The sequence below is a fragment of the Solanum verrucosum genome, unplaced genomic scaffold (genome assembly GCF_900185275.1).
Source record: "Solanum verrucosum unplaced genomic scaffold, falcon-dt-bn FXZP01000238.1, whole genome shotgun sequence".
Classification (NCBI taxonomy): domain Eukaryota; kingdom Viridiplantae; phylum Streptophyta; class Magnoliopsida; order Solanales; family Solanaceae; genus Solanum; species Solanum verrucosum.
In genome coordinates, this window is record NW_026020630.1 from 2,365,615 (window position 1) to 2,388,516 (window position 22,902).

Sequence of the window (22,902 nt, forward strand, 5' to 3'; positions counted from 1 at the left end):
CAAGTTAAGGTGTCTAGATATGTATTAATGTATAATTAAAATTAAATTATGTATTTAAATAATATTTTTATATTTAGATGTCTGATGTTCAAATTCTTAAATAAATCTTACTAAAAATTTCAAATTCAGATCTTCAAATCTTTAAATAAACTTCACACCATGAGAATTCACATCAATCAAAATTTAATATAATATTTCATTTCAAGCGAACCATCTTTTAAAAAACACAAGAGGGTGCACAAATCAAAATGAACATTCATAAAAGCATAAATGTTACTCCCACCCTCTTAATTCACGTAATATTAATGGTTGACTTGATAGATAGTTTAAGATTATTTATTTAATTTGTTATTTAAATCATATTTTAGATATTTACGTAATTATAATTAAATTCTTTTTAAAGTAAGAATAAAATTTTAAAATCAAAAAAGTGAATAAAATCATATTGAAAGTGATATTCTCAAATGAACCTTATAATATATAATACAAATTTAATTGAATCTCTATTATAAATTTCAAATATCAAATAAAAAATATATTAAAAAAAGTACATGAGATCTACAAATGGACCACACATAGACAAATATAAAAAACTACTCATTAAAATACTAAGCACAATTGCACCGCATTTCAACTACTTTTGTAATAGTCGTATTTTTTTTATTCTTAATCAAATATCTTTAGATTTGCATCTATATAAAAAAAAATTGTTTGAAACTTGAAAGCCCTTTGAGTCCAAGTATGAAAGAATTATTCTATTAAAAATGCCTTTTCAAAATAAATTAGTACACTTTAGTATGAATATTGAACACTAAATTTCAGTGTGAAAAAATAAAAATATTGCATTAGTATTTTTTTTTTCTGATTTCCTACCCGACGTATAAAATGTACATTAAAGATCAAATTCAGACCAACTAAATTCAAATCATGTATTTACAGAGTCTATTTGAAAAATAACACTTTATCAAAAAAATTTCATATCCGAGTTCAAACCTGAAACATATAACCAAGGTGGAGTAGTCACACCACGGCGCCTTAATCCATGTGGTTAATGCATTAGTATCATTTTCACACTAACACCACCTCCACCCTTACCCCCACACCTGTCCTCTTCCTCTCTTACACTTCATGCACCACATCTAGCCCATTTTTTCTCTAAGTTCTTGAAGTGATTCTTATGTTTTTCAACTCAAATTCATCATTCTTACACAATTAAATCTATTGATTCCCTTCATAAATCATTTTTCCAACATCAATCCTACGTTTTCCAGGTTCAAATTCATCCAATTTTTAGGTATGCATTTCGTGTATATAAATCAGATTCAATACAGCATTACTCTTTATCATTTTGGTGTTTTGTGACATTGCTATATCTATGTACAGGGATATTTTAGTATTGATTTGATTCAGATTGTTTTTGCTACCTTTAAACTTCTTAAAGATCCAATCTTTAGACAGATTTTGTGCGTTACTGAATTGGGGTTACTGATTTCTCTTGAGTCGAGTCGGAAACAACAAATCTACTACAGGGAGCAGGGGTAAGGTCTGCGTATACCATACCCTTTCCGGACCCCACTTGTGAGACTATATTGGGTATGTTGTTGTATGTATTTCTGCTGTGAATTATTGTTTTTGTTACTGATTTTGTTGGATTTAACATATTCCAGATACTGGGTATTTCAAGATTTTATTTGATTTTAGTGTTGCATTTTGTTGTTGCTACTTGTTCTTTTCGTAATTGTTTTCAGCATGGCTTGTTCGCTATTCTATTTGGTTGACGTACTTGTTTTTTGGATATGATTTAGTTGAGCCTAGTGTTTATCGGAAACATCCTCTTTACCTGCATAAGGCTGGGTGAGGTTGCGTACGCACCACCCTCCCTAGACTTCACAAAGCTACTATCTTTGGTTTTTACTAGTATTATTAGAACCAATTGTTGTATATTTGTGCTCTGAATTTTAATTATGTAACTTGATTTTGTGGTAAATTAAATATTCTGGGTACAGGGTTTTCAATTTAATCCCTTCATCCGTCTGGCGGCTGGCGCTGCTCTATATTTAATTATTGTTATAATTCCTTCATGTTGGTAAAGCTGCTATCTTTGTTTTTCAGTCTATGTTGCTCGGACTCTTCAAAAATGTTGATGTGTGTGTGTTGAATACTCCAAAAGTACTGTATTTTGGAGAATCTGATACGGTGTGGCAAAAATTTTGGAGAGTCCAAGCAACATAGTTTGCAGTAGTATTAATGTTACTTTAATTTTTAGGATTCGTTCACCAGGTAGAAAATAATAGCGAGCAGGATGGATCTGCTGCAAAGATAAAATTTGGCCCAATCTTTAGTTGAAGGTGGCCAGTAGGAAGAAGCAATGGCATTATTGTTATCAGTCCATGGTTTTGCTGGAAACTATCTATTATTGCAGGACATTACTGAACCGTGAAGTCTTTAGTGTTGGGGTTGGACTGAGTACGGAAATATATTGATTGGATAACGGGTGAAGGCAGGATGTTTTATATTCATAAGATAAAGTGAAGGAACGAAAAAGGGTCTGTTAATAGGGTTGGACTTTTAAGTATTGGATGATTCTTTGTTGTGCTTGGACTCAATTGGTTAAAATTGTATAATTTGTCTCTAATTAGTGGATCAGCATCTTATGCTCTCACATATCGAGAAGGAAGCTTATGGAAGACAGCTATTTTTGATAGAATAGGAGTACTATTTGATGCTGTTTCTTAAAGATGCCTACTTCCTGATTTGAGAGTTATAGTATTTTTTAAAGTATTGTTGTCCATTATAATTTGTCGAAGGTGGCTTTCTGCGTTCTATAAGTGTCTGAATTGTGGTCCATATCAAGATTTGTGCCTGTGAATCTCCAACTGCACTTTTTTTACACCAGAAACAGCACTCTTGTTTTTGCCTCAATCATTTTCCTTCCACTTATTGGCAGATGTTACTCTGAAGCAAAAATAATGTCCATTGTGGTGGAATGAGTTCAAGTCCAAACATCCCTAAGCTTCAAGGATGAAGGGAGGTTTGAAGGTGTCACAGATCTCTCTCATCCTTATTGGATTCGTGTGTGCTTCTGTTCTTCTTTTGGCATATGTGAAAAGCCTATTTCTTTCTTCTTCAGTACTACCTCAGAATCATGTCTTGCAGCTCTCTCCAGGTTTGCAGAAACCCTCTGACATACCATTGTTGTCTTTTCATTTTTTCGTTACGGGTTAGTTAATATCTTCATCAAATTTAAAGATTATGGTAGTATTTTACATTGGAGCGCTTTGTTGTTTGGGTTAAGAACATTTTCATGCAAAATAAAGAAGCCCTTTCATTAATGATTCAACCATTTTATATATCATTTGAGTGAAATAAGTCTTTCTTTAGTTGAGATGCATTTATGGGTCTAAGGTTGCATAACCAGTGTAGTTGTAGCAACCATTTTTATTGTGAGAATATCTTATGAAGAAAGCTTGTCTAAATTGTTAGTTAGCATTCTTTGAACTTTGAAGTGAACACGTACCCTCTTTTTATGTGATTTTAAGATACATTCTTACCTGGCGGACATGGAGTCTCTAATGCATACACCTTTTGTCAAATGGTCTGGCTGGATCTTTACCGCAGTGATCTTACTTTATGGTGGACATACTGCTGACTTTGTTAATCTGGATGCATTTTGCTAAGCAGTAGTTTTTTGTTCTCAACTATTTATCTCCTTGGAGAAAGGTCTAGTTCGTGTATTTCCGCAACTACTTTTTAAGTAATAAAGGCACTATTCTGAATTAGGAGTTTAGGACTCAACTCCCTGGTGGACATGTTGCAGGATCCTGTTGAGTTACTTATTAGACTCTCTTCTCTGGCAGATCTTAGAGTGAAAGATGAAGAAGCTTTGGGAGAAGGAAGCGGATTGGAGCAATCAGAAGACAGTGTTAACTTTGAATCTGAAAAATATCCTACTTATGCAAACTCTTCGCCAGTGATTAAGGTGACTGAAGAATTGATTACTCATGAAGAAATAGGAGGTAGGTGTTGTTTCGGGACATCATAATTTCCTCATCTCAAAGTACCTAAACCTTGATGAATTAGAGGCATCATTTAACTCATGAAAATGGCATATTGCATTGTAATGGATTACTTTCACAGGGTCGTCTTGACGTGCTTAAGTGAATATACTCTTTCATTTTATTCTGAGCTACTACTAAAGTTAACCGACTCTACTCTCTACAATTTGATATTTTAATAGTTTTTTTCGGCAGTGCAGGTATTGCTCCGAATATCACTGAAAAAGGAGATTTAACAGATGTTTCAGACAAAAAAACTGGTTTAATAGAGCAGGAAATTGACGTTTCCACTGCTGTGAGTTCTGGGGGTGAACATAGTGAAATTTTTACAGCAACCCCGGAAAGACAAGGTGGCCCATCTTTCCTTTTTTATCCTTATTTATCTAATCACTGATTTGCTTTGTCAATTTCTCCGACCGTGTAATCGTTGATATTGTTTAACTGAGAATTTGTCTACCAGTTCTTGAGATATCCCTTTCTTTGGGTCTTCTATAATATGATAAGCCTTGTTTTCAGATTGCAACTTTGCTAAAGGCAGATGGGTCATAGATGATAGCCGACCTTTATATTCTGGATTTGGCTGCAAGCAATGGTTGTCATCAATGTGGGCTTGTCGTTTGACACAACGTACAGATTTTGAATACGAAAAGTTACGTTGGCGACCCAAAAGTTGTGAGATGGAAGAGTTCACCGGTGTTAAATTTCTGAAAAGGTAGCGTTATTTTTCTTATGAAGTCTTCATTTCTGATCCTTGAATTCAAGTTTGAGATGTGGTCCACAAAAGAAACAAAAAGTTCTTTATTAACTGTATGAAAACCTTTTCTTTATTTGTTTCTAGCACAACTCAAGTAGTGTCTACCTTCTCTCCGTCGGTTATTTTTCCAAGGCTAATAAGATGAGCGTTTGGCTTAATCAAAATGTTATAATGTATATTAAACCTGAAATGTATAATCTGTTACAGTAGAGCTATCTTCGTGTCTTGTCGTCCTCCCTTTTCTTGCGCATACAGACGTGCAAATCATGAAAAATGTTTTCACAGTTCCGGAAGGTTATTTCTTATTACTTAGCAATTAGCATTGCTATCTCTTTTCCTTGAGGTGAAATTATTTGGATTTGATTATTCTACATGTAAGAGATTCACTAAATTTGATGGTGCATCCAGGATGCAAAACAAAACTCTGGCGTTTATCGGGGATTCGCTTGGTAGACAGCAATTTCAGTCACTTATGTGTATGATTACTGGTGGAAAAGATAGACCTAATGTTCTTGATGTTGGGCACGAATATGGTCTTGTGCAATCTCGTGGTTCTGCGCGACCTGATGGATGGGCTTTTCGATTTCCAGACACCAAAACAACTATTCTTTATTATTGGTCTGCTAGTCTCTGTGACTTGACACCCATAAATCCATCCGACCCTGCTACTGATTACGCCATGCACCTGGACCGTCCTCCAGCATTTTTGAGTCATTTCCTTCCAAGGTTCGATGTCCTTGTTCTAAACACAGGACACCATTGGAATAGAGGAAAGCTTAAGGCCAACCGGTGGGTCATGTATGTGGGCGGTGTTCCTAATACAAACAGGAAGATTGCGACAATTGGTGGTGCCAAGAATTTCACAATTCACAGTATTGTCAATTGGGTGAACTCACAGCTGCCAAAATACCCTCATGTAAAAGCATTCTATCGGACTATATCCCCCAGACATTTCTTTAACGGAGATTGGAACACAGGAGGTACATGTGACAACACTACTCCACTTTCCGAGGGGAAGGAGGTTTTACAAGACGAATCAAGTGACTATGATGCAGCACGTGCTGTAAGAGGAACAGACGTTAAGCTTTTGGACATCACTGCTTTATCCCAGCTGAGAGATGAAGGTCATGTATCTCGATACAGCATCAAAGCAACACCCGGAGTCCAGGATTGTCTACATTGGTGCTTACCAGGTGTTCCAGATACATGGAATGAAATTCTTTTTGCTCAAATTTGATATACCTTAACTCGCAAACTACTGGTGTTGAAACTTGAAACTTCTTCTCCATCTGCCATCAAAGGAGCGCGAGTTGCCAAATGATGCAAAATACTACATGAGTAATATCGCGAAATCTTTGATCCATGGAGATACTATATGACTTATACATTATAACAGAGAACTACAGCTGCTGCTTTGCCATATGCTAAGAAGAGGAGTTTTTTGTTTTAGGATTTGAGGGTGGAAGAGAGCTCCACCATTGATTTGTACACTATATATTCCACATGAGTTTGTACTCTTTTAGAAATATGAGAAAACTATCCAAGGTCATTTATGGTGATTTTTATATGTTTCCATTTTCTTATTGAAGTTTATTCCATAGATGAACTTTTTTCTAAAATTTTCCAGTACTATGTGATTAATGTAATAGGCATATATGACATTATTACATCAGAGTGAGTTTACTCAATGTGCACCTGATCAGAGCGAATTTGCTCAATGCACATCTGATCAGAGCGAGTTTACTCAATGCACACCTCATCAAAGCGAGTTTACTCAATGCCCACCTGAAGAGTAACCCCTGATAATTTACTTATGAAATTGAAATCACAAGATAAAAATAACATTAAGCCAAATGCAAGTTTTTAGTACATTTTCATGGTGGACAATTAGATATAAAAACTAAAGGGTCGTTTGAACTTGCTTTGAAGTTTTTTTTTTTTTTAACCGTGGTTTCCGGGTGTCGCTTTGCGAACCCAACTAGCTGTACTCACCGGGTCCCGCTGTTTCAAGGCGGGTGCACCACGGTTAGTTCCACGGGGCCCTGGAAGTTGAGATTTTGTTTAGATAGGCCATTTGAATTTTTTAAAGTTATATTTATTTTCATAAAGCATGAGAATCTCACAAAAATTATTAAAGCCTTTTCTACTCTTATGCAATCTTACAAATGAACAAGAAATTGAAATATTCTAATACGTCGAATTAATAAATCACATATTTCATTTTTAAATAAATGCAATTTTCAGATACACATGGTTTTAAAATAATCTATTAATAATAACAAGTTATACTTTAATATAACTCTCGCATACGGCACAAACAATCTATTCTCATCGATATTTAAATACTATTTTAAGAAAATAAATATTATAAATAGCAATAATTGACAATTCAAAATATTTACAGTCATATGAAAAAATCGCCATGAAGTCACTATGACTCAAAGAAAAACTCGTTTATGTCCCAAATTACGATGGATAGAGTAAATTAGAGCAACAACAATATATTTAATTAGTACATACAGTTGAAAAGAGTAACGTGTACACGAATCTTTACCCCAACCTTAAAAGGTAGAGTCAAAGAAAGATAGTTTTTGATAGACTTCTGTTCAAGAACAAGTACCTGAAAGAAATTCGAGAAAAATAATTAAAAAACATAGATAAAATAGCATAACTAAACCTTCTGAACAAAATAAATAAAAACTAGGGAAAAAGGACAAACATACCCCGAACCATCGTAAATGGTATGCAAATACCGTCCTTCGCTATAACGAAAGACTAAATGGGGACACGTGGCACAATCTTATTCGTCGATCCGATATTTAATAAATATCGGATCGGTGGATAAGATTATGACACATGTATGTCTATTAGTATAAATGATATATATGCTCTAGTTTTTAGACGACGGGGCACCAATGTTCCAAAAATATGACGAATGGTATCTGCATACCATTTACAATAGTTCAGAGGTATATTTATCCTTCTTTTCCTAAAAACTGTACTAACATATAAATATATCATTTAACTTGGTTAAACATGCACGTCTTACATATCAAATCACGTAAGATGCTTATATCTTGCATGACAAATAGCATAAGATTTAGCCATGTATCACCATTGTTTACTCGTTCAACTTTATTTAGCTTTTATGTAATAGTGTCCTCTAATTTTTTTGAGTCAAAAAATTAAAACTAAAGTGAAAATTGTATGGCAGCCATTGCTAGCAAACTTGCAAACCGTGGCAAAAACGTGTTCACTTCCGATACTTTCTCCGGTAACAAAGTTTATATGATAACAATATCACACCATTAACGTCGGCCGGCGATCGGAAAAGTTTGCTCCCAGAAGAAGAGGAAGAAACGAAATCAACATTTCGCAAAATCCTCTTCTTCTCCATTATTTATTTTTTCATCTATTATTGTACGGATTTACGTACAATTTTGATTTAACAATGGCGGATCAGGAGGAATTTGTGAAATCGGTAGAAGACGGATTGAGGTTATCAAAACGGATATATTTTGGGAAGGATCGTGCGGTTGCGCCGCCGAAGCAGATGACGGCGATGGAGAAAACGGCGGAATCGTATTTTCCGACGTCGCCTATGATGTATGCTGTGATTGAGAATCCTGCGTTCGTTGATAACCCGGATATTCCGAGTTATCAACCTCATGTGCATGGCAGGTGTGATCCTCCTGCTTTGATTCCGTTACAGATGAACGGAGTTTCGATTGCGGCGGATTGTTATTTCGATACGGCGTTTATCACTGTTAAGGGTTCGTGGCGGCTGCATTGTGTTATGAGTTGCCGGAGCTGTGATTGTAGCATTGCTGTTCCCATGGGCGAACAGGTAATTATGGAAATTTAAATTCTATCACATTTATTTTGATTTTTGAGGTCACAGTTCAAGCTATGGAAATAGCCTCTTGCAGAAATGAACATACTGTGTGCAAAGTCGGAGCTTAATGCACCTGGCTATCCCTTTATTTTGAATAATTTTGAGGGACAACTTGAAACTCATCCTATTTTATTGAATACACGATTCTTCTAATTTACCCATAAAAGTTCACTCTTTTTCAATGATGTAATACCTGTTAAGTGTTGTTCTCATTAGGTAGAGAGTAATCATAATTGTTAGAGTGGGTTAGAGTCTCACATTAGTTGGAATTAGACGGGTGGTTCTCCTCTTGAGCTAACTTTTGGGGCTGAGTAAGGTCCATGTGTCATGTCTTTATAGTAATGAAGCTATCCATTTTAGTAAATGCAAAGAGATTACCTTTTTGAATGACTTCTCTTCATCAGAGCTGATAATATAAGCACTTAAGAGGGAAAGGTTTTGTGTTTTTGTTTTCCACTCGATGCTCGGTATCCACTTGGGTGTTATGGTTTAACTTTTGGTAGGAAACAATATTTTTGTCTAATTACTAGTTGTGAACTATTAGAAGCTTCAAAATACCATTCAGATGTTTTCCCTGTGATAATGGCAGTTGTAGTTTCTTACCTTACAAAAAAACATGAACTTTGATATATCAACCAAAGATGTTGGTGATCATGATTTAGGATGTCAAACGGGTTTTGTAGCTTTGATTGTTTCGGTTAAGTATTTTCAATATTTTCTGTCACAAGTCAATGGCTTCTGAAATGTTAGCATATCTTGAAAGCAATGAGCTATCGAGATTCTTTTCTAGTTCTAAGGCTTAATAGAACTTCTCTGGATAGTGTGCTCTTCTCTGTTCTTCCCTGGCTCTCCCCTCCCTTATTCCCCTTTCTATGCAAAGAGAGGAGCAGAAATGATATGGAATTTGTGATTTCACATAAAAGAAAAGAAAAAGGTAGTTTTCCACCTTCATGTAAGATTTTGGGAAGTGTTGTATTGTTGAATCTTTCTTATTCTTTTATAATCCTTGCCATTCTCCTGTTTCACAGAAGTGAAACATTGCTGATTGTTTGTTCTCAAGTGATGCATTATTTGGCTAACAGGGTTCAATTCTAGGTGTCGAGATTGAGTTACCCAGGAAATCATACAGCACAAAACTAGTTGCCGAGGATGATGAAAAAGAAAATAAGAAGTTAGTCAAAATTGAAGATGGATGCTTTCTGAAGCCACATATTTTTACCCTTACATTACCAGAGGTAACTGTCTGCTATATAATTTGCTTTCTAATTTCGTCCATGATTGTTCATTTTACTAATGGAATTACCTTTTCAGATTGATGGGGGAACATATATCTCAGTCACTATTAGATGGTCTCAGAAGTTATTGTATCGCGATGGCCAATTTACCTTGAGCATACCCTATAGTTTCCCCGTGTACGTGACTCCAGTTGGAAAGAAGATATCTAAGAAAGAAAAGATACAGTTTAATGTTAACTGTGGTCCGCGAGCTGAGGTTTCGTGTAAGGCTATCAGTCACCCTCTTAAGGTGAAACTTGTTATGCATTCTACTGATTTGTGATTTGTGTTTGATGAAGTAATATGACATTGGTGTCGATAATGGTCTTTTAGGAACTAGACGAGGAAGATGAAAAGTTAGGCTGGTTCTACGAAGCTGAGGTCCTTAACTGGTCAAGTAGTGATGTTGTAATTACTTACAAGGTACGCCCTCCATGAATTTGTTTCGGATTCCTGGAAGAAAGTTTCAATTATGTGTCGACTAGGTTAATATATCACAGTCTGTTGTTTATAATAAACGTGTATGTTGCAATTTCAATTTAGCAACATTAAAATGATATAAAGCTTTTCTAAAATTTGGGTTCCGAGGAACTCTCTCATCTGTCATCACTGTTGTTTTAGATCTCGAGTCCCAACTACCACGGCAGTGTACTTCTGCAATCTCCCCAACAACATGACACTGATCAGAGAAAGATGTTCAGTTGCTATCTTTTTCCAGGTGCCTTGGAGTGTAGAAAGGTTGGTACTTCTTTTTTCATTGTCTTCTTTTGCATAAATCCAGAAATTTAATTACTAGCAAAGTTGAAATAGCACCTCGACTAATTCCATGGGATATCTTTCACCTCCCACCATCAACAAGTACCTATTAACTCTATCCACCTAGGCTAGAAACATATGAGAAGATATTACCTAGTGTTTTGATTCTGCTGGGATTTAAACTTGAGACGTCAACCCACTTCATTTACCACTAGGCCGCACCCTTGGGTGCTTACAGTCGATGAATATTGTGACTTACTTTCCTTTATTGGTTCTGAAGGTTCCTCTTTTTCTTTTCTTTTAATTGGTTAGCAATGTGGGAATGTTATTGCTCTCTTGAAAGAGGAAGCTTTAGATATTTTCATTTCCTTTGAACTTTGTGATAGGTATTCAGAAAGGAAGTGATATTTGTTGTTGATATAAGTGGGAGCATGAAGGGAAAACCAATTGACGATTCCAAACAAGCACTCTCTGTAGCATTATCAAAACTTGATTCCCAAGATCTGTTTAATATAATAGCTTTCAACAATGAAGAGTACCTATTTTCATCATCTCTGGAGGTAGCAACCAAGGAGGCTATTGACAACGCAATTCAGTGGATTGACATGAACTTTATTGCTGGTGGCAGTACAAATATCTTGAACCCAATGAAACAGGTCATCTTATCTTCTCATATACTTTTCAGTTGTAATTAATTGATTGGCATGTCCAAGTTTTACTTGCATCAAGAAAGTACATCTTAAGTTATATATCTAATTTTTCTTTTTGTAACATACTGACAGCATGCCTTTTCCTTTATCAGGCCATAGGGATGTTGTCTAATGATGGAGAATCCATGCCTATCATTTTTCTGGTCACAGATGGAGCTGTTGAAGATGAAAGACAGATCTGTGAATTCCTGAAGAGTCATCTCACACAAAACAGAACAATGTGCCCACGACTTTACACATTTGGCATAGGTATTCCCACCCTCAAAACAAATGGTGTCTTGTGTGTTGGAGATGCATGATCTCCACTGTTTTTTAAAAAAAAAAACTCAATGACATTATCTCAAGACTATTCCATATCCATGTAACAGTAATTTGGATTTTTTATTGTTCTATGTATTTACAAACTTAGGTCTTCAGGCTGTTACCATTTGAGGCTATTACTAGCTTATTACCATAAAATTGATGCTCTTCATAGCCACCTAAATCTTAATGGTTGCATGCTTTTTCGGATCTCTAAGCCTGGATTCCATCTCTCTGCAATAAGTAATTTGTCCATAGTACAGTAGGTTTTTCTTTTTCTACATCTGATTCTTGTTTGAATTTTTTTCAGGATTATTCTGCAACCATTATTTTCTGCGCACACTAGCAACGATGAGTCGTGGTCATTATGATGCTGCTATTGATGTTGGTGAGTTTTGTGCTTGTACAAAGTATTTCATTTAAGAACTGTTGCCAAAATGCTTTTGTCACATGCTTGAGTGGTGGGACTATTGTAAACCCGTGGCCATCTTCTTGACCATTTCTTCATTTACCATGATATTTTTATTTGGTTTTATTAATTACGTTATTTTCAAGAGAAAGAAAAAATTCATTTACTATGATCTCACTAGTGGATCCCTAAAGATGGACAACAATTTTTCCAAAATCAAACAAAGACTTCCTATTTTAGAGATGAGGCATTTTCTTATTATAAACAACTGATGGCACTTGTTGGTGTTTAACAATTTTAGATTTCTGGAACCTCAAGGTCCGCAAGCTGAATAATAGGCTAATAGCACATTTTCCCTTGCTAACCACGACGACAATGCTGTGTTATCATAAAGCACATGTAGATGTAGTTTCCAAGTGTGTCCCAAAAATATTGTTTCAAGGGCTGGTGTTTTATAGCAGCTTTTGGTCTTACTTTGCCAAAAGACGCGTAGATTTAAGTTACCTGCTTTTGTGGTGCAAATTCTTAGCTGTTGTGACCTGAAACCATTTCCCGTGTTGGTGCTTTTTCAGAATCACTTCAAGTTCGTTTGGAGAGGCTATTCTCCAGGGCTTCATCTATCATCCTTGCAAATATTGCCTTTGAGAACCTTGATGGCCTTGAAGAATTAGAGGTGTGCTTATGAATATATACTCTCCTTACTGATATGTCTGGCTATGATTGAATGAATATGAATTTTAATGATTTGTTATGAGCTCTCAGTGTCGTTTCAAAAGACTGCTATAATTACATTGATGCAGTCTTACATATGTAAATACATGTTTCCTGAGAGAGAACCGTTAAATTTTGTGATAGGTGTATCCTTCTCAAATTCCAGACCTTTCATCTGAAGGACCTGTAGTCTTATCAGGTAGATACCAAGGAGTGTTTCCTGAGATGCTCAAAGCTAAAGGAATATTAGCAGACATGAGTAATTTCTCTGTGGAGCTGAAAGGGTTCAAGTCCAAAGCCATACCTCTTGACAAGGTAAGGCAGCATACTCAGTAATAGATGCATAATCAATAGATGATGCATGTTTTGTGGCTTTTGGAATTGCCTGTCAATCTAGACTATATATCTATAATCTAATATTGATCATAATGATAAATATCTTTCTATGGAGGTTGCTTTCCTTTAATTTCTCTAATATTTTCAGCATGGCTTCTTCATTACTGTATTCCCTTCTCTTACATGCTTTGATATGCTATACTTGAGCTGAGGGTTTATCGGAAACAGTCTCTCTACCTGCACGAGGTAGGAGTAAGGTCTTCGTACACACCACCCTCCCCAGACCCCACATCCCACTATAGAGTATGTTGTTATTGCTTTTCTTTAAAGGGCTCCTTCTTTGTCAATTTAAAATTTCTGGAGTTGTTAAAGCTGATCAGCGAAGGGTTACTTTCTTCAAGCCATTTCATTCTAATACTAAATAAGGAGTTCTCTATATCTGTTAGTGCATACCATATTGAGGACAATTGCTCAGTTTATCTGTCTGTTTTCTTGATCGAACTACTGAGAACAGCTTATGGCTCCGCTGAACTCAATATTAGTGAACTTGGTTTAAGAGGATCCTCTTTTATGTTAATTTAATCCCATCTATTTTGAACACGCAGGCACGGGTGAAGCAGCAGATTGAAATACTCACAGCGCAGGCATGGTTTACACAAAATAAGGATCTTGAACAGAAGGTTACTACTTCCTACTTTTTTATGTTTGAACATGAATGGTTTATCCCGATCCTATTATATTACTTCACCCTTTATATTCTTGATGTAGTTCTCAAGTAGTTTTATCAACTTAGCCCTTGTCTTCCGTTACTGATCCCTTCTACTTTGTTGGCAGATAGCAAAAATGAGTATACAAGACACAGTGATCTCTGAGTTTACACGCATGGCATTGGTGGAGACGGAAAAAGTGAAAGTCATTAAGCCAACCACAAAGAGGAAGGTATGATGGAATTTGTAGAGCTTCAACTTTTATATCTTCTCCGACATATTATATCTTCATTTCTGAGTAGACAGTTTGGTAACCATAGGATTCACAAATGGCTAAACTTGCTCAGTTAGCACATTTTGTAATAGCTCATTCGTCTACATGCTAAATGAGTAATGACGATCTCTAGAAGTTCACTTTCGAGATACTGACAATCTGGATAACAAGTCAAATAACTAACCTAGTACCAATTTGTGGAATAGAAATCCAGCAAGGGAAATGTAACGGCCTACTAGTGATATTGTCCCCTGTGTTTTGCCGATGTGAGACTCTTATCCTAAGTTAGGGTGTCACAGGAAACCTCACATCAGACTAATAAGAAAACAAGTTTGAGTTTTTTCAGAAATATGTGGTCCTGTAATAAATTCATTTCACTATCACACTCGTCTTCTTTCTGTAACCGGAGCTTAATGAATCAGGTTCATTCTGATGATGAGAAGATAGAGGAACGCTTAGTACAGAAGACAATATTACTACACTACCTTGGCTTCGGTTTTGGTAACCTCACTGCTACAATTGAGAATATTCCTCCTGGGGCCATCGATATAGAGGACGAAGCAGCAGAGATTATAGCAAAAGCAACATCTAATTGTTTTGGGAAGTTGTGTGGTCTATGCTGCTGTTGCAGTTGCTGCATTAGAACGTGTTCGAATATGAATCATCAGTGTGCAATTGCACTCACACAATGTCTAGGTGCCTTGGGATGTTTAGGTTGCTTCACTTGTTGTCAATACTGCTGTTTTGAAGATAATAAATAAAAAAAGGGCAGCTCGATGGAATAAGCTCCCACTATATGCGGGGTCTGGAGAAGGACCAGACCACAAGAGTCTGTTGTGGAGATAATCAATGAGAAGAAAATTACTACTACAACTTCAACTTTCCCCCACGATTTTGTGTCAACTAATGACAGATAATTATACAATTAGTTGATAGTGAACATATTCATGGGTTTTTTTTTATCCTTTCCCCATATTTTTGTATTATTGTTATTACAATATTTTTCAATAGGTACATATTTTTTATTCTTCTAAGAAGTTGATCATCAATTTGTAAATAATTGTATTCAATTGTTTTTGAATGTTTGTAATTGGGGAGAAGAAAATTCCTTAGTCAACACTGATTATCCAACTTACTTGTAAATAGTAAATAGCTTTTGACTGATTTGGTTTGTAAGCACCTACTAAAAATGTCTGATATTCATTTTGAAGTTTGATTAATCCAGTTTTGAGTCGGAAAGTTTCACTTTTGGAGTAAAGTTCTCCTTATCAAAGTTAATTTCATTCTTGGTGCAAACTGAAGACCTTTGATTAGTGATGGAAAGAATTTTAACGACAATTACCATCCAACTAATCTTTTATGTTCACCAGACACCTAAATAAGTTGTAAGATAAAATAGTTTATTTTGTTATATCAATTTGTTCTAACTCAATCTAAAATTCAGTCTTGCTACCTTAAGTTGCAAGTAAGGTAGATGTCATGTAAAGTAATTATTCCAAATTATGGACCAACAAAAGAATTGTAGGGACAAAGCAAAGCAAGGAGCATAATTTGTCGAGTCTGATTAAATTTAGATTTATATTGTTTTTTAATAAAAACAATTTCATATTCAATAGCTCAAATCTGAGACGTATAGACATTATAATTGTGGTGTCTTTTTTTTTTCTTAAATCACCTAATCATTAAAGCAATGACCTTTGATTAAATTTAGAAAACAGAAATTTAAAAGCATAAAAAGACAAATAATCTCAAAAGCTTATGGGATTAAAGCGCTAACAGATGTCAGATAAGGGATGGAAAGCAAATAAATCTTTTCTCAAATCAAATCATTCAAAATATTTTATAATAAATCATATTGCATGGCTTCAAGCTCTGAACTGTTTTGGACAGTTTTTTTTTAGCTCGAGTCTATCGAAAATAACTTTTCTATCTTTAAGATAAAATAAAATTTGTTATATTCTTTCTAGACCACACTTTATGAGACTATATTGAATATATTGTTATGGTAGCAAACTTCTTTAAATGAATATGAAGATCCGCGTAAATCTTCATTATCTCCTTCTTCTTTATAACAAGATTTGTTACACTTGAGTCGAGCTTTTCAAAAACAACTTCTCTATACCTTCACGAGGTAATGGTAAGGTCTGCGTACATATATTCTACCCTTTCCATACCTCGCTGGTGGAAGTTCATTGGATATGCTATTGTTATTGTAAATACATAAAATATGAACTCTAAAAATGGATAGTCTAGCACACTAATTATTCCGCGCATTTATTCAGGATTTGACGAAGAACCGCACCATAAAAAAGTTTGATATACTCTGACATAAGCATCAATAGCTAATTTCACAGCTAGCTCAAACTCCTGATTTACAAATCATACAATTCAACAATAACTTTACGGTATGTTACTTCAAGACTCATCTTCATCAATTAAATACACTATTAATATAAGAATTATTTACTATACATAAATACATATATAAACTTTAAATTCATAAATAAAAAACTAGTGCTCTATCTAGTATATAAATGTGTGTAGCATCCTATAAAGATTTAGTGCTAGAAAAATGTCATGGATAGAATCATGGGAAATTGGGAATTGGAAGAAAAAGATGGTTTATTTCTTTTTTTCTTACAAAAGCCACCGTCCAAAAAGGTTTACCAAACACTTACACCACTTATAAAAAAAAACCAACTCATCTAAAAGTAAATGTCTTTTTTCCAAAAAATAAATAAATATATATTACGGTATCGAATTTATCTGAATTCAATATATTTTATATGAAACATAATATTTTATATGTAAGAATATATTAAAATAATAATAAATAATAAATTTAAACTCACAATTTACTATAAGAATCTTAAAAATTGAATTATAAAACTTAAATTCTGAATCCGCCTCTAATTATGAGGTATTATATTATATGCATTGTATAGTCATTATTCATATCACTTTATTAATCCTTTTCCATCCATCCTATAAATCTCTCTTCTTCTTCATAATTTCAAGAGAAATGCATCAACAAAACCGTTATTTCATATAAGTTGTCATGATATGAATCAATTTCTCTATTTTATTTTGTAAATAAAATAATAGCGCTAATGAGCAAGAAAACAGATGTGTTAAAGACACAACAAATGTCTAATTGGTCAGATTCAAATGACAACTTGTTCTCATCAAGCCTTGCAAGCTATCTTGATAGTATGAACCCTAACTCTCTTTTCCCTCTATTATTTTCTCCTCTATGTAATTAAATAAAATATTCATTATGTCTCAATTAAGAGTTTAAGTTATATATACGATTAATATATAACATAATTTTATTTTACATTATGAGTATAATTGTAAAATTGTACATACAATGTATCGATTACACTTATGGTGAACTGACTCTAGATTTTTAATTCGCCTATAAACATGCATGTATACTAGTTATGTAATTTTTTCGTGGTCTTTATACGATTGAATTATTTTTTATAGGAAAAATTATTATATTACTACGAGATGGTAGAGAACTCTTGGGAACTTTCCGTTCTTTCGATCAATATGGTAAAGTATTTTTTGATATTTATTCATAAGTCACTTGTTAAATAAACAGGAATTAACAACGGACAAATTCTATATTTCTTGACGATTTATTTCTTTTTAATGTTTGAATATAGCAAATATAGTATTGGAAGGTACCTCAGAAAGAGTAATAGTGGGAAATCTCTGTTGTGACATACCTTTGGGTCTCTACATTGTTCGTGGGGAGAATGTTATGCTCATTGGACAACGGGTACGTAAGATTCCGCGTTTATTTTGTATAAAATAATACATAAAATCTCAGACAACGGTTAGTAGCACGAGTCATCAACTCGTGTCAATTATGTACACATACAATGTTTGTCATTCTTACTGATAGAGTGAAGTATTCAGATCGCGATAACGTGGACGGTTGTTACCCCCAATTAATTTTATCATTTAAAGGAAGAAGTATAGATTAGTTATAACAAAGTTTACATATAGGTGAATAAGTGAATTTTATGAAATCATCATTATTATCGAAATCTGCAAAGCAGAATGATTTATATTAATATGTAGGATGTTATTTTTTTTTGTGACCACCCTTTTATATATGTAGGAGTCTAATAAGGAGGAGCTCCCCCCACACATGACTTGTGTTTCAGAAACAGAAATCAAAAGGGTATGTTTTACCTAATTTTTATTTTTTTAATCAAAATTCAAATGATATTATATAAACTGAAATAGATGAGGTATGTTTCTTGTAAAACTGCTTGATCAAGTGTTTCCTATATTGTTGTTGTTGTTGCTCCATTCTTTTCATTTTATGTGATCGTGTTTGATTCTGCACAAAATTGAAGAAAAAAAGGTTTGATGGTCGGAAGAATTTTGAAACTTATGATTTTAAACATATGTTATTATACATTTATGTGACGATAAAATAATATACAATAAAATGAAAAGTAGAAAGTTTAAATTTCCAAATAGTACTATTCTTTTTAGAACATAATAAAAAAATTATTGGTTTCTTATGAACTAAGTTTCATAGCATTTTTATGTGTATAATGTGGCTTGTGGTAATTAAATGATAGTGCAAAATTAACTCATGAGAATATATTCTGTCTAATTCATTTACGTTTGGACGAATTTAATCTGTTTAAATTTAACTCAATCCGTCTATTTAACACCTCGGACTAATATTATTGTAGGCTCAAAAGGCAGACAAGAATGCAGAAGAACTAAAGGGTTCCACTAGAAGAAGAATGGAGTTTCTTGACTTTGACTAGTATTTTTTTAAATTATTATTATTAATGGTTGTTTTTAAGGAATAATATTATCTGCCTCAGTATTAAAATATAAATCACAAGTAACTTATTATTATAAAAAAAATCAAACGATTTGATGATATTTTCTAAGATATAATCGTTCTTCATTAAATATTACTCCATTATGTTTTTATAATGTTTAGTCTTTATGAGCAATTAACTACTAAGAATAAAATGAAAAAAAAGAAAGATAATTATTGTTGTCTTGAACATCTAAAATGACAAATATTTTTATTAAGAACGATATTAAAAGTTTGTGGATGATTACGAACAAATAAGCTATATACATTATGATGGGAAAATGAACTACGCTGAAAGTGATACAACATCGTACCCTATGAGTGGGGTCTGGAGAGGATCGAGTGTACGCAGACTTTACCTTACATCAGAGGTAGAGAGAGTCTGTTTCTAATAGACCCTTGACTCAGGGAAAATCAGTATTCCAAAAAAGAATAAACGAAAGTGAAAGCAAAACAAAGCATTCTGAAAGTAGATACAACACCATACCCTGTGAGTGGGGTTTGGAGAGGATCGAGTGTATGCACAGTTTCCTTACGTCAGAGTTAGAGAGAGACTATTTCTGATAGACCCTCGACTCAAGAAAATCAATATTCCAAAAAAAAATAAACGGAAGTGAAAGCAAAACAAAGCATTCTGAACTAGACACGAAATAACTTAACTAATTGCCTTTTATTGCCACTCTGAACAAATAACACACAAGTAATAAGATGAAACAGGAAACAAGAATCAAATATTTATAGATATTTTACAAGGTCCGTGAAAAAGCTACCAGGTTCTGTGAAACCCGTAGATTATGCTCTAGATCCGCCACTGAGTACATATATCTCAATAAAAACACAATTAGCATGTTCACAGATCAGGGAAGGCGAGCAAAGAGACGAGGGATTCATGGGCAGGAAAACGCGAAACAAGATCAGAACGTTTTGCCAATTCAAAATCTTCAAACTGGAATGCTGGAGCACAAGTGCATCCAACTAGAGAGAAATGCTTCTCACCATCTCTTGTAGGTGCTTTCGTTACTTGCATTTCGGAAGATATGCTGTAATCCTTTGTGGGAAATGCGCCAAACCATACATTTGGAGGTACTGTATACTGCACGAATTGATCATCTACGAGGGGATCGGGTCCAATGCAAGTTAACTTCACCTTGCCATCAGTCTCGTTTAGTTCCATCACCTGAAAGTACAAAAGGTGTTGTTGTTGTCATTTTTAGGAAAACATTGGTGAATGAGTAGTGCATAACTCTTTGCGGGGAATAACAAATGTTCTATCATCGTAAAGAATGATTATGAAGATCCAAATTAAGAAACTTTTCCCCAGAAGAACATGTTCTTTACTTGTGAAGTTCATATTGTCTTACTTTCCTTTTTAGTCTGTTTCAAAAAGAACATCTCTTTCCTATGTAGGGAGTGAAATTTAATGACCCTTATAGTCCTTACAAGTTTTATTAAAACTTTTGAGTGAGTCATTCCAGTCAATCCCTTTCAGTTCACACCAAAACACAAGGCATAATACATAAACAGACATTCAAACTTGGCATCGCCTAGCAATTAAGTACTCCAACTTGAGAGTAGAGTGCACATCTAGACACCTCAACTTGGTTTGAACATATAACTAATCACTCAAACTCCTCACAACTGTCTTATGGAACACCCATGCTGACGTGACACATAGATTTTGGAGGTGTCTAGATGATCATTTTGTAAGTTGGAGTGGCTCAAGTCTCAACTGATACAATGGAGACGAGATGAGATGTGTGGATATGCATCTCAAAGTTGGAGTGCTTACTTGTTAGCTAAGGCCAAGTTTAAGTGTCTAAATATACATATCGATGCAGAAAGACAGCTCAGATAATGCAGAGATAATCCTAATCTGGTGCATAAAGGTTCATGTAGACTACAGGGAAGATGATCATCTACTATAGTGTATTAGTACTCACAGTGATTGGCTCTCCCATATAAAAATGCCATGTTTCTGCACACGGTATCCGGTGAAGATGAGACGCGCTTCCAGAAGGTAGCAAGAAGTAGATGCATGTACTTATAGGTCGATCAACCTTATCTGCAATGGTGAAACCCAAAAGATCAGGGAAAAACCAACTAATTCGATAATGAAAGTTTCAACCTATACTCTCTTATGAGGCAAATGCTCAAGGACGGAACCAAATACTGGTTAACATTACTTTTTTATGTATATATAGTAGACGTTGAACCCCTTGTGCTTCTTTGTGTGTTTACTTTTCAATTTTGAAATCCTTTTAGTAAAAATCCTGTTCCGCCACTACAAATACTGCTCGTGATACACACGAGACAGTAAAAGGCAGTCAAAACTTTTTGATAAGAAAACAGAATACCATCAGCTCGTGTGCAGGGGTTCGAATCCCTTGGGATCAATTTCTTATTTACACTCGTTTTTTGTATTCTAAATACCTGTGGGGATTCATAAACTTAAAATTCTAGATTTGCCTCTACTTTCACATAGTATTGACAACTTTTTCACGCCAAACACGAGTCATTTTATACAAAATCTAAAAGGCATAAATACATAGATTTATCCTTTTAACTTATCCTCCAACTTTGTGTGTGCACAAGTAGACACTTAAATTTGTATAGAATTGAACAAGGCATCCTACTTGACGTCCTATGTGACAATTTGTATCCTACGTCATGTACGCCACGTATATCTATTAGTTCAACTTTATATAAATTTAAATGTCTATTGTGCACACCCAAAGTTGAAGAGCGTAGATGCCAACTAAGATCACAAAATATAAATGGCATAATTCATAAACTCGTCCTCTTAATTTAGTCTCACCTGGCATCTATGTTCTCCATCTTTACATTTGCACAAGTAGACACACACACAAATTGAGCGTCCTATGTGTATTATGTCAACGTAGAACATCAATGTCTACTTGTTCAATTTTATACAAAGTTAAGTATCTGTGGACATTCAAAATTTAAGTATCATGCCAATATAAATTTATGGGTTAAGTTTACATTTAAAAATAAAATAAAATTAAACTCATGATTCCAATTTTTTTTGTTTTTGTTTTGAGAATTTGAGATTTGGTATCCTGATTTGCCCAAAAAGCCACAGAATTGACAGATCTAAGATCCAAAAATCTCATGAGGGATCTAAGAAATTCAAGATCTAAAAACTAATTAAATTTATACAGAAATACTTACATGTCGATGGAAGATGAGATCTGGTGAGAATAACTGAGTTATCTCTAAATGTTTCTGAGTAAAATCCCCCTTCTGGATGTGGCTTCAAGTTTAGCTTAGCAACTATTTTGGAAGCTGTAGGCTCTGTAGAATTTGATGCCATTTTTTTTTGTTTGTCTCTGTTTTTTTTCTTTTCTTTTTTGGCTCCTCTTGCAAAGTTGTTGGAAATTATGAAGGCATATAATATATAGTCACTTCAACTTTTCTAGGTGAGATTTGGTATTTCATTAAGTCTAAAATATCATTTAAGTCCAAAAAATAATATATACTATGATTACATTTACACTTTTCATTGTGTATGTATACTGTACTAGGATTACATTTACACAGCTAGAGTACAACTTACAGGTCACGATAACTCAATAGCTTTTGTTTAGACATTGTATATATTAAAATATTCATTATATAGTTGTAAATAGTTGATTGTGAATCGAGTGGCCATTGTTTATATAATTTGAGATCGTTATATGAATTCATTAACTTCAAATACTTAATAGGTCTCTCTTTCTAGCTCAATGTTTGAATTCATCAAAATGAAGTAGTAGTGAATATACAAGTATTTCCAAATGTCATAGGATGCATGTCAGATCTTTCAAAAGTAGTGCATTTTGGGAGGATCTAACAAGTGCACGAAA

The 22,902-nt window shown here is 34.3% G+C and overlaps 4 protein-coding genes across 6 annotated transcripts; 3 read left to right on the plus strand and 1 right to left on the minus strand.

Annotated features, from left to right (window-relative positions):
* The first annotated feature begins 1,172 nt into the window (after window positions 1–1,172).
* Window positions 1,173–6,364, plus strand: LOC125811677 (protein trichome birefringence-like 16). 3 transcript variants are annotated; one of them, XM_049491203.1, is made up of 6 exons: window positions 1,173–1,294; window positions 2,948–3,166; window positions 3,858–4,016; window positions 4,256–4,405; window positions 4,572–4,767; window positions 5,218–6,364. In XM_049491203.1, exons 2-6 carry the CDS (start codon window positions 3,022–3,024, stop codon window positions 6,044–6,046), a joined length of 1,479 nt encoding a protein of 492 aa, XP_049347160.1. In that variant the 5' UTR covers window positions 1,173–1,294; window positions 2,948–3,021; the 3' UTR covers window positions 6,047–6,364. The 3 variants fall into 3 exon arrangements, with proteins under 3 accessions (XP_049347160.1, XP_049347161.1, XP_049347159.1); XM_049491204.1 differs by lacking the exon at window positions 1,173–1,294 and adding an exon at window positions 1,501–1,593; XM_049491202.1 differs by lacking the exon at window positions 1,173–1,294 and adding an exon at window positions 2,211–2,393.
* Window positions 6,365–7,905: 1,541 nt separating this feature from the next.
* Window positions 7,906–14,988, plus strand: LOC125811759 (uncharacterized). Its single transcript, XM_049491297.1, has 13 exons — window positions 7,906–8,656; window positions 9,787–9,939; window positions 10,016–10,228; window positions 10,312–10,401; window positions 10,600–10,716; window positions 11,121–11,390; window positions 11,537–11,693; window positions 12,055–12,132; window positions 12,726–12,826; window positions 13,009–13,179; window positions 13,806–13,880; window positions 14,035–14,139; window positions 14,604–14,988. Exons 1-13 carry the CDS (start codon window positions 8,261–8,263, stop codon window positions 14,940–14,942), a joined length of 2,265 nt encoding a protein of 754 aa, XP_049347254.1. The 5' UTR covers window positions 7,906–8,260; the 3' UTR covers window positions 14,943–14,988.
* Window positions 14,989–17,291: 2,303 nt separating this feature from the next.
* On the plus strand, window positions 17,292–19,001 carry LOC125811675 (sm-like protein LSM1B). Its single transcript, XM_049491200.1, has 5 exons — window positions 17,292–17,391; window positions 17,671–17,739; window positions 17,853–17,968; window positions 18,314–18,376; window positions 18,903–19,001. Exons 1-5 carry the CDS (start codon window positions 17,292–17,294, stop codon window positions 18,978–18,980), a joined length of 426 nt encoding a protein of 141 aa, XP_049347157.1. The 3' UTR covers window positions 18,981–19,001.
* A 686-nt stretch (window positions 19,002–19,687) lies between these two features.
* LOC125811441 (uncharacterized) lies at window positions 19,688–22,411 on the minus strand. The gene is made up of 3 exons (XM_049490933.1): window positions 22,229–22,411; window positions 20,980–21,101; window positions 19,688–20,216 (listed from the first exon to the last, which is right to left on the minus strand). The coding sequence occupies exons 1-3, from the start codon at window positions 22,368–22,370 to the stop codon at window positions 19,890–19,892; spliced, it is 591 nt and encodes a 196-aa protein (XP_049346890.1). The 5' UTR covers window positions 22,371–22,411; the 3' UTR covers window positions 19,688–19,889.
* Between the last annotated feature and the right edge of the window lie 491 nt (window positions 22,412–22,902).

Coding starts and splice junctions, on each gene's coding strand:
- LOC125811677 (XM_049491203.1), top strand. CDS start 3,022: ATGAAGGGAGGTTTGAAGGTGTCACAGATCTCTCTCATCCTTATTGGA. Junction 3,167..3,857: donor TGTCTTGCAGCTCTCTCCAG/GTTTGCAGAAAC, acceptor CTTCTCTGGCAG/ATCTTAGAGTGAAAGATGAA. Junction 4,017..4,255: donor TACTCATGAAGAAATAGGAG/GTAGGTGTTGTT, acceptor TCGGCAGTGCAG/GTATTGCTCCGAATATCACT.
- LOC125811675 (XM_049491200.1), top strand. CDS start 17,292: ATGAGCAAGAAAACAGATGTGTTAAAGACACAACAAATGTCTAATTGG. Junction 17,392..17,670: donor CCTTGCAAGCTATCTTGATA/GTATGAACCCTA, acceptor TATTTTTTATAG/GAAAAATTATTATATTACTA. Junction 18,377..18,902: donor CAGAAACAGAAATCAAAAGG/GTATGTTTTACC, acceptor ATATTATTGTAG/GCTCAAAAGGCAGACAAGAA.
- LOC125811441 (XM_049490933.1), bottom strand. CDS start 22,370: ATGGCATCAAATTCTACAGAGCCTACAGCTTCCAAAATAGTTGCTAAG. Junction 21,102..22,228: donor ATCTCATCTTCCATCGACAT/GTAAGTATTTCT, acceptor TCACCATTGCAG/ATAAGGTTGATCGACCTATA. Junction 20,217..20,979: donor ATATGGGAGAGCCAATCACT/GTGAGTACTAAT, acceptor TTGTACTTTCAG/GTGATGGAACTAAACGAGAC.
- LOC125811759 (XM_049491297.1), top strand. CDS start 8,261: ATGGCGGATCAGGAGGAATTTGTGAAATCGGTAGAAGACGGATTGAGG. Junction 10,229..10,311: donor CTATCAGTCACCCTCTTAAG/GTGAAACTTGTT, acceptor ATGGTCTTTTAG/GAACTAGACGAGGAAGATGA. Junction 11,694..12,054: donor ACTTTACACATTTGGCATAG/GTATTCCCACCC, acceptor AATTTTTTTCAG/GATTATTCTGCAACCATTAT.